Source organism: Cebus imitator, unplaced genomic scaffold, assembly GCF_001604975.1.
Source record: "Cebus imitator isolate Cc_AM_T3 unplaced genomic scaffold, Cebus_imitator-1.0 Scaffold543, whole genome shotgun sequence".
Classification (NCBI taxonomy): domain Eukaryota; kingdom Metazoa; phylum Chordata; class Mammalia; order Primates; family Cebidae; genus Cebus; species Cebus imitator.
The window spans coordinates 147,643-157,748 of NW_016107858.1; the positions used below are offsets into that span (position 1 = coordinate 147,643).

Here is a 10,106-nt window from a genome sequence, read left to right on the forward strand (position 1 = left end):
TGGAATTTTTGAAAGAAAAGTTTCTTCAATTGCCATTTCCCGGTTTGGGATGAAGCCCTCTAATATGGAAATTACGCCGGTCCTCACTGTGAATAGTACAGTATTTCTCAACGGCTGCCGCCGCTAAGAGGAAGCAACTGACCCTTGCAATCTGTACCTCCCAGCATGGCAGCATTTAGCTGGCGACCTGCTCAAGATGGCCACAGAAACACTTCCGGCATCTTTCCGAACTAGGCCCGCCCCCATGCGTATTTTTACCGCGCCAAGGGCGGGATTTAGAGTTAGCCTTTGATTGGTCAGCTTCACTGGCGACCTTTCCCCTCTGCGACAGTTTCCCGAGGTGCCTAGTGTCTGAGCGGCACAGACGAGATCTCCATCGAAGGCAAGATGGCGGACGTGCTAGATCTTCACGAGGCCGGGGGCGAAGATTTCGCCATGGATGAGGATGGGGACGGTGAGGACAGTGGAGGCGGCTGCGGGAAGCGGGGAAGGTGCGAGAGAAGGCTGTGATAGGAAAATTTACTCTCTTTTGTCCCCGGTTGTGAGGATGGGAATCGGGGAACTGGGTCTTGGGTGGAATAGAGACTCCGCCCCTTTAGGAGAAGGGGGGGCGGGACCGGGAAGGGACTGAGACTGGAGGCGGTTTGGGTCGGATTGCAGATAGTGTCTTGGGAAAGAGACAGTTGTTACAAATGACTGTCATGGTTACTTACTCTTTTCTCTTCTGGGGCTCCAGAGAGCATTCACAAACTAAAAGAAAAAGCGAAGAAACGGAAGGGCCGCGGCTTTGGCTCCGGTGAGTGTGGGCAAAGTAGGGTAGAGCTGCGGGTTTTGGAGTCCCCGCCCAACTCATAGGAACAATGGGAGAAAGGAGGAGGTTTCGGTGATCTCGTGTCTGTCCCTTATAGAAGAGGGGTCCCGAGCGCGGATGCGTGAGGATTATGACAGCGTGGAGCAGGATGGCGATGAACCCGGACCACAACGCTGTGAGTAATAATGGAACCTGTGAGTTATCCGTGTTTATGGTAGTTAGAAACCAATAAAATAGTTAAATGTAGTAGGAATGGATTCAAAGATAGTTTAAACAATCCCTGGCCGGGCGCAGTGGGCTCACGCCTGCAATTCCAGCACTTTGGGAGGCTGAGGCGGCTGGATTATGAGATCAAGAGATCGAGACCATCCTGGCCAACCTGGTGAAACACCGTCTCTACTAAAATACAAAAAATTAGCCAGGCGTGGTAGTGAACGCCTTTAGTCCCAGCTACTTGGGAGGCTGAGGCAGGGGAAGCGCTTGAACCCAGGAAGTGGAGATTCAGTGAGCAGAGATTGCGCCACTGCACTCCAGCCTGGTGACAGAGCAAGACTCCATCTCAAAAACAAAAACAATCTAAATCCGCACTCACTCCATTCCTGTGAGCCTGCTTGAAGTGTTTCTCTCATGTACTTATACAACTTCCCTCCGTCCCCCAACAGCTGTTGAAGGCTGGATTCTCTTTGTTACTGGAGTCCACGAAGAAGCCACTGAAGAAGATATACACGACAAATTCGCAGAATATGGGGAAATTAAAAACATTCACCTCAACCTCGACAGGCGAACAGGATATCTGAAGGTATCCAATGAAGTGACACTTCATTGCCTCTCTTCTTTCATAACTCTTAGTATTGGTAGTTCTGTGTTTGACGTAGTTGGAGCAAAGTTGAAATAAAATGACATTGGAAATCCATGTTTTATCAGACACAGAAGAGACATAAACAGACATGTTGAATATATACAGTAGAGATATATGATGTACATTCATTGTTTAAAGTTTATAGGTTTTTCTGTGTTTGAATTTGAGGAAAAGGATACTCAGTGATGCTTGGGGAAATAGGAGGGTTTTCATATCTGTCTTTTCACTTTCCCCAGGGGTATACTCTAGTTGAGTATGAAACATACAAGGAGGCCCAGGCTGCTATGGAGGGACTCAATGGCCAAGATTTGATGGGACAGCCAATCAGCGTTGACTGGTGTTTTGTTCGGGGTCCACCAAAAGGCAAGAGGAGGTAAAATGAAGAGGGCAAACACTGTTTGGGTGAAGGGAATACAAATGAAACAGAATGAGGGCGTAGTATTATGTCCCTCTAATGGACTTTTCTCCCTGCTGCTTTTTTCCCTAGAGGTGGCCGAAGACGCAGCAGAAGTCCAGACCGGAGACGTCGCTGACAGGTCGTCTGTTGTCCAGCTGTTCTCTTCAAGATTCCATTTGACCATGCAGCCTTGGACAAACAGGACTGGGGTGGAACTTGCTGTGTTTATATTTAATCTCTTCCCCTATATGCATAGTATTTCTTTTGAGTGGCGAATAAATGTTCAATTTTTGTTTTCTATATTTAATGTTATTTTCCTGTCCTAAAATTAAAAGTTGTAAAGCATAGTAAGGCAGTATGGACCATTGTGAAGATACTTCTAGGGACTGAACTGTATGTGTTTCTTTTTTTTTTTTTCTTTTTTTGAGGTAGAGTCTTGCTGTGTTGTCCAGGCTGGAGGGCAGCTGCATGATCATAGCTCAGTGAAGCTTCAAATTCCTGGGCTCAAGCCATCCTTCTGCCTCACCCTCCCAAGTAGCTGGGGTTACAGGCACATGCCACCATGCCTGGCTAAACTTTTAATATTTCTGTAGAGATGGGGTCTTGCTGTGTTGTCCAGGCTAGTTGTGTGTTTCTGTATTAGACATAGTCTCAAGGTCAGGCAGGGTTTAAAGTGGAGACACTGCTCATTATTTCTTTTTGGGGGGAATTAGGAGAGCAGGAAATTGAGATGTTATGATCTTATGGTATTGAAGAATTATTATTCTGTTTCTATGTACTGTGTTAGGATCAGATAGATGTTATAGAAACGTCTTTTGTTTCTCCTGCCTTTCTTGATGTCACAGTTTTTTGTACTTCCATTTGTCCAAGGGCTTGAATCTCCTGTTGGAGCATTCTCCTAGACCCTTCTTCCCTAGAAGAGTCCATACTAAGTTCTTGGTGCCCTCTGCGGCAGCCAAGGGTGAAGGCCCCATAGAGGAGAGGATCCAAAGGAGCATTGAGGAGGCCAAAGAGGAAAAGGATGTGGCTGAGGCTGGGAGGGACTTCAGTTAGCATGCTCGGGGAGAACCAGTACCACAGACCTAGTAGGTAATAAGGCGTTCAGCAGAGGATGAAGGTCAGCAAGACAAGCAGGGCCAGTCTCAGCGCCCGGAGACGAACACGGGGACGATTGTCAAAGGAGCGGCGGAGGGCAAATTCACCAGCAGGGGCTAGGAATTTAGAAAATATTCTGTAATTTAGACACTCAGTTTCTGAACCGAGTATAGGGTGAATTGATGGAGGGGCATAACTGGTGAAGACAGCTTGCACCCTACAAGGAGGAGGATGCTGCAAATCCTCTTCCTCTTCCCAACCTGGGACTCTGTGATCTCTTACCCCCAGGGATTATGATAGAAATGTGAAGCCACCAAGTCTACTTTAAGATTTGATTGTGTGCAAGAATAAATAGGCCTGTCACAGTGGCTCACGCCTATAATCCCAGCATTTTGGGAGGCCGAGGCGGGTAGATCACGAGGTCGAGAAATTGAGACTATCCCAGTCAACATGGCGAAACCCCGTCTCTACTAAAAATACAAAAATTAGCTGGGCATGGTGGTGCGTGCCTGTAGTCCCAGCTACTCGGGAGGTTGAGACAGGAGAATTGCTTGAACCCAGGAGGCAGAGGTTGCGGTGGTAAGCCAAGATAGCGCCATTGCACTCCAGTCTGGGTTAACAAGAGCAAAACCACCTCAAAAAATAATAATAATAATAATAATATTCAGTGCCTCCCTAGTACTTGTCCAGCTAACTCAGCTTAGCTATTTATAATTGAAGGGGTTCAACAAAATCATCCCCAGCATCAGGCACTAGACACGGTGAAGATCTCACTTTGGTTTAGTGACTGGTAGCTAGCTATTAGGTGGGTAGACAAGAGGCAACAGGTCTAGTGGTAAGGATTGAGGCCTGGAAATTGGGATTCTCACCATGGCTCCCCTTCCTTGTCTTGGGGCTGGACACACTGAGCACAATTCGGCTATAGCAGATGGCCATGGCAGTCAGTGGCAGCAGAAAGAGGCAGCAGAAAGTGAAGAGGTTATAGGTGGTCTCTTGCCGTCGAGCCTTGAAGCTGCCTTTGGTGGCACACAGTGAAGGGAACTGGACCAGCTCGGTGGACGGTATGGAACAGGAACAGCTGGAGGGGAGTTGAGGACTATGAGAACCGGTTCCCCTCATCACCCAACCTACCCACCTATGTCATACTATCTCCTCCCAATTCATCCTTAATTCCAAGTGAAGCAGCACAGTGCTGAGAAACAGTTCATCCATGGTGCCACCTTAAAGAGGTTGGAAATGTATCTTGAAAGTGCCTATCTTCCGCAGGCTCGAATATGATGCTGAGCAGTAAGTTTGTTAAATCTTAGAACTTAAAACAATACCGCCTTCTCACGTATTATTCTAACATTGTAATTTATAAGGGATGATATTACTACCACCTTACTCATATTTTTAGATGAAATGATTTTTCTGATATGTCTATTTTGTGGGAAAAGAAATATCGTGTAAAATGGGTGCTGCCAAAACTCCAGGCCATTTTGCAGCTACTCTGAAGTGACCTTTAGTAGTAATAGTCTTTTTTTTTTTTTTAAGATGGGGTTTCACCATGATGGCCAGACTGGTCTTGAACGCCTGACCTCAGGTGATCCACCCACCTCGGCCTCCGAAAGTGCTAGGATTACGGGCGTGAGCCACCATGCCCAGCAGTAGTAATAGTCTTATCTGCAGTAACTATAATGGTGAAATAACGTTAAATAATAAAATACAACATTTTCCAAATGCTATTGGCTGCACCCCCCCGCCCCGGTTCTGTTAAATTACTGGGTTTTCCAATTGAATCGGTAAAAACGATTTCAGTTTAGAGCTATGAGATTCAAGTGTCTGGGTTCCAGTAATGCAGATTGAGTCACTGTTAACTTGATTACAGGTAAGCTCAGTAGGTGTCAGATTCCTAGATACAAGGCATTTGGGAAAGTGATTTTAACAGGCATGAGGGACATTTAGGAAAGGTGAATAGTTTGATCCTAAGACAGAATTTTGTGAACTGTTTGGAGTTATGATCAGGCTACTCTGAACTAGTTGGGAAATGGTCTTTCCTCTTCCCATCTCTTGCATTCATATATTTCTAAATTGTTGTTTTGTTTTCTGTTTTTGTGCTATGCCTAAGAAGTACTTGAAAATGGTGAGGAGATAAAAATAATCAAAGCTCTTGGGTTTACAGTTTGGTCCACAACCTTGCTTTGATCTTTCCTTTCTCCTATTTTATTGCCATTTATCATGTACTGCTGAAACATTCCTTTCAACTGCTGATAACTTGGAAACTTAAGCCTACAAAATAAGTAATTTCTAACTATCCCTAATACCCCCTCACTACACTAACATAACATTATTACATTTTTTATTTTATTGACACTAATACTTTAACTACAATTAACAGCATATAGGCAATGCAGAATTTACCCAAAAGAATACTAATTTGGAACCAAAAAATATCACCTTTTGCACATGTTATCATACATGTCACGGCCAATTTGCCATTGAAACAAACAGATGACAATTATTGTTGATTTTAAGGCTGTAAGAAAGGATGAAATTCATTTCCCATTGCATCATCTTGTGGCCCATGGATTTCAAGTGGCTTAGTCAAAATCATAGCTAGTTAGCAGTAGAGCCCAGAGTCAGGAAAAACAACAGCAACAACAACAAAGAACAAAGCAAAACAGGCAAACTGAAACACATTTTCAATCCCCATCTAATATTTGCTTCACATAAACAAACCTAATTGTAAATGGCACCACAGCGACAGGCTTCTTTTTAACACTCGGATTGGTAGAGGTCCTGTTTGCAACATATGAGTGGTATTTTTCTCTGTTCTTTCCCCCGCCCCCCAACAGATTCTGGCTCTGTCACGCCAGAGTGCAGTGGTACAGTCTTGGCTTACTCCAGCTTCTGCCTCCCAGGCTCAAACAATTCTTATGCCTCAGCCTCCAGAGTAGTTTGGATTATAGGCGCTTGCCATCACACCGGGCTAATTTTTATATCTTTAGTAGAGAAGGGGTTTCACCACATTGGTCAGGTTGGTCTCAAACTCCTGACTTCAGGTGATCTGCCCGCCTTGGCCTTCCAAAATGCTGGGGTTACAGGCTTGAGCCACCCGGGCCTTTCTTTGTTCTTAGAAGTATAGTCAGACTAACTTCTAGTAGTTATATCTCTAATAATTGGAGGAGATAAATAAGAGTCAAATCTTGAATAAGTATAATGGATTATCATTCCAGAGACAAAGCCTAGACCCTTCTTGGCCTCCTAGACATAATTCTAATCCTACAGTCTCAGACTTGCTGCTATATCCTGTACACCCACCCCTTGATAGTGATAGTGGTTTTTGTTTTGGAGGAATTGTGTTTAGCTTTTCCCCACCGCCCCCCCCTCCCAGATTTCTAGTTCCTTTTCAGTATTTGATTTATTTGATTAATCTAGTACTCAGGTTCAGAAGCTCACTTGTTTCCAATTTTAACACTCATTCCACAATAAAGTCAGAGTAAAAAACACAAATTTGGTTATGTCACTCTTTTTACTGTAGTGTCTGTCCACTCAGGATAAAGTACAATTTTAATATTTGTGATCCAGCTCGTCTTCCCCTCTCAGCTCATTACTCACCATTTTCTAGTCCTCAGCTTTAGCAGCATTGAGATCCTTTATCCTCCATCCTCCCTAGCATTTCTCCTATATTAATTGGTTTAATACCTGTCTCTGAAGAATCAAATTTTAACATCTCTGGAAAACTTTCCCTGACTGCATGGCTGCATCAGACACCCTCTCCCCACCGTTGTCTTTAGCTCCTTTACCATACACTTTCGAATACACACTGTATTGTCATTGCTTAATTTATTTGTTTCTTGCACTAGTCTATACATTTCTTGAAAGCAGGATTTTGCTGCTCTATCCTTAGCATTTGAGTGGCCCTGGAGATGCACATTATATTTTGAATGGATAAATGAATGTACCACAGAGTTTCACCCAAACTACTGACTTCACTCTCTTAATAGACCCCCAAGTATGTTATGCCCCAATCTGAAGGAGGTGAGATTGGGTGGATGCAAAGAGGTAGAAGCCAAGTGTAGTAAAACAGATCTAATGGAAGAGGCACAGATGTAGGATACTGCTTTTAAAAGGCAGCCCCTTAACAGATGTAAATTAACATGCAAATAATCTTCCGGAAGAGAGCAGAGGCTTTCTCCCTGAGGATTAACGGCTGATGGCCCCCAAGCACATCCTTTGACTCATGCTATGGACCCAAATTCCTGTCCTCCCCGGTCCTGAGTCCCAGGTCACTCACCTGGGGCAAGGCAAGCAGGAAACTAAGTCCCCAAGCTGCCCCCAGAAGTTTCCTGACACCTGAGCGGGATCCAAGCGGATTGAGTACTGCTGCCTGGTGATCCAGTCCAATGACCACAGGCAGGAAAGCTGCAGCATACATGGCCATTAGTTTCAGGAACATGAGTGTCCGACATGCGATGTCCCCGGCCAGCCACTGAACAGTGATATTCCAGGTGGCATCTAGGGGCATAACCACAAAAGTGACTAGTAAGTCGGCGGCTGCTAAATGGGCGAAGAGTCTCCTGACCGGAGAGGGACGGAGCTGGCTGGGTTGCGGCCGTGTCACTGACCACAGGACGGCCAGGTTCCCTCCAGCCGAAGAAACAAACAGCACAATGGTCACTCCCACTCGGACCTTGGCTGCTGCCGAGAAGGTGGGCAGCTCTGAGCCCTCCACCTCCACTCCTGATCCTGCCCAGACCTCCTCCCCCGCTGCTGACCCCCAAGGGGTGCCGTTTACTGCAGACATGGTGGCCTGGAGATAGGAGGATAAGTGTGAGTATGGAACGGTTAGCTTTGGCCACTGATTCTTCGCCCTCCTTTTCAGGATCTTGAGCTGATTATTGCGAATTTCTTCCCTAAAGCCTCTGCTTCTGGAGACTCTCCGTATGTTCTGGAGGAGGTCACTTGTCCAACTCTCAGGGTCCTGCAGGGAACGAAGATCTGGTACCAAGCTTCGTTTTTTCTTCTTTTCCCTCGGACAGACCAGCCTGGGCTTCGGGCCTCTACTGCCCTAGACCTCTTTAGTCCCTGTAGCCCTGGATTCTGCTGGAGCCTGCGTGCAAGTGTGTTTAGGGTGTTCCGCCGGGAGCACACCTATCCCAGCCTCCTATGCGAGGACATCACTGCGGCGCTTTCTCGCCCCGCCCCGCCCCCTGCACGCCCCCCCCGCCCCCTGCACGCCCCGCCCCGCCCCCTGCACGCCCCGCCCCGCCCCCTGCACGCCCCGCCCCTCCCATGCACGCCCCCGCCCCGCCCCCTGCAGGCCCCGCCCTTTGTGCGGAATATTTAAATAAGAATGTGCCGCTGGAGGCGTGCTTAGGGAGTAGAGGTCGTCTCATAAGGGGACGCACTGACAGAGACAGGCACAGTAACGCGCAGACAGGCTCAAAGACAGGCGTTTCGAGTCCTGAAATTCTGCTTTAAGGGCCGGCTCCACTCACTTTCTTTTCTGATGTTGTTTGTCCCTCGCGAGGCACCGTTGGGTCGCGCAGGAGGCGTGACTAGGGGCGGGAAGTGGGGCGGGAGCGGGGCCGCCGAGCCGGGGCTGCCGCTGTCATGGACGCCTGGGTCCGCTTCAGTGCTCAGAGCCAAGCCCGGGAGCGGCTGTGTAGGTGCGGCCCGAATAGGAATGGGGATGGGGGAGGGACGGGCAGAGGAAGACTCTGGTGAGGCGAGGTCAGTTCAGGCTACGGGGGGTCAAGAAGGGTCAACGCTGGCTACGGGGGCCGGAACGGACCGCATGAGGCGCAGATTTGAGCCGCTCTTGAGGAGATGATTCTTTTCCGCTCGCGGAAGAGATGGGGAAACTGAGGCATGAGTGGGCCAGCGGGGAGGCAGCTCAGGGTTGCGGTGTCCACATAAGACCGACAGCGTCCTCACTGGGCGGTGATGGAGTGAGGAGCATTCGCTCTGGACTCTACCCCCAGAGCTGAGAAAGCACTCCCAGTTTCCAAGTCCCCTCACGGTGCTGTCATTCGGGAACTCCTCTGCCTCCGCTCTGGCGTTTGGTCTCCATTCAGCTAGAGCGCCTTGAAATCTCTTAGTTCACCTATTCTGATGAATAAAATGCCCTCCAGCTGTCTGCCTCCCCTTCACCGATCACGTACAGGCTCACGCCGATGTGCTTGTGACGGACCCCTGCGGCCTTCACTGGCCCCTCAGGCCTCATCATTGTCAAATTTCTTATTTCCTCAGCATTCAATAGTGCTCCTCACCCCTTTCTAGGCTCTTTTTTTCTCCTTATCCCTTTCCCTTCCCCTGGCCTGGAGAAATGGCGAGATATGGGCATGGAGGAGGAAAGAGAGTGGTCTCACGCTGGAAAAGGGGGAAGACTGTCTTTGCCTTTCGGAGGATAGTTTTGAGCGGAATAGGTTAGGGAGGTCTCCACCTTACCTTGCCTGCCCTCTCCTCTAGGGCCGCCCAGTATGCTTGCTCTCTTCTTGGCCACGCGCTGCAGAGGCATGGAGCCAGGCCTGAGTTACAGAAACAGATTCGACAACTGGAGGGCCACCTGAGCCTGGGAAGAAAGCGTAAGTAACTCTGTCTTTTCTTTTATCTCCCCAACCCTTCCTCCATCCCCACCTCTCCTTCCTTGGTCCCTCCTTCCTGTACCTTCTCCGCCTGTTCTTCCTCATTTGACTCTGCACTTAGCTTCTGCATGCGTCCAGTTGAGCTAAGAGAGCAGGGGTATGGGAGTAATTAGGAGGATTGGAGAGAATGGGGCAAGTTTGAGAAAAGTAAACTGGCACAAAAATTAAATATGAAATTGAAAAATGAACTGTTGCCGGGCGCAGTGGCTCACGCCTATAATCCCAGCACTTTGGGACGCTGAGGCGGGCGGATCACCTGAGGTTAGTAGTTTGAGACCAGCCTGACCAATATGGTGAAAGCCCGTCTTGAGAAAA

At 47.9% G+C, this 10,106-nt stretch overlaps 3 protein-coding genes across 4 annotated transcripts in view; 2 read left to right on the forward strand and 1 right to left on the reverse strand.

Moving 5' to 3' along the window:
• The first annotated feature begins 312 nt into the window (after window positions 1–312).
• On the forward strand, window positions 313–2,367 carry RBM8A (RNA binding motif protein 8A). 2 transcript variants are annotated; one of them, XM_017515169.2, is made up of 6 exons: window positions 313–454; window positions 737–796; window positions 909–986; window positions 1,474–1,610; window positions 1,907–2,043; window positions 2,158–2,367. In XM_017515169.2, the coding sequence occupies exons 1-6, from the start codon at window positions 388–390 to the stop codon at window positions 2,201–2,203; spliced, it is 525 nt and encodes a 174-aa protein (XP_017370658.1). In that variant the 5' UTR covers window positions 313–387; the 3' UTR covers window positions 2,204–2,367. The 2 variants fall into 2 exon arrangements, with proteins under 2 accessions (XP_017370658.1, XP_017370659.1); XM_017515170.2 differs by having other exon boundaries at window positions 912–986.
• A 433-nt stretch (window positions 2,368–2,800) lies between these two features.
• On the reverse strand, window positions 2,801–8,034 carry LOC108293668 (gonadotropin-releasing hormone II receptor-like). Its single transcript, XM_017515164.2, is given in 4 exon segments — window positions 2,801–3,278; window positions 4,032–4,192; window positions 4,194–4,240; window positions 7,439–8,034. Coding segments are annotated over 4 exon segments (1,140 nt in total). The 5' UTR covers window positions 7,949–8,034; the 3' UTR covers window positions 2,801–2,856.
• Window positions 8,035–8,523: 489 nt separating this feature from the next.
• The window catches only part of PEX11B (peroxisomal biogenesis factor 11 beta), a 9,504-nt gene continuing 7,921 nt past the window's right edge, over window positions 8,524–10,106 (forward strand). Inside the window, exons 1-2 of the mRNA XM_017515166.1 lie at window positions 8,524–8,813; window positions 9,616–9,731. Coding sequence (XP_017370655.1) covers window positions 8,758–8,813; window positions 9,616–9,731 — 172 coding nt within the window. The 5' untranslated portion in view covers window positions 8,524–8,757. The remainder of the gene's footprint in view (window positions 8,814–9,615; window positions 9,732–10,106) is intronic.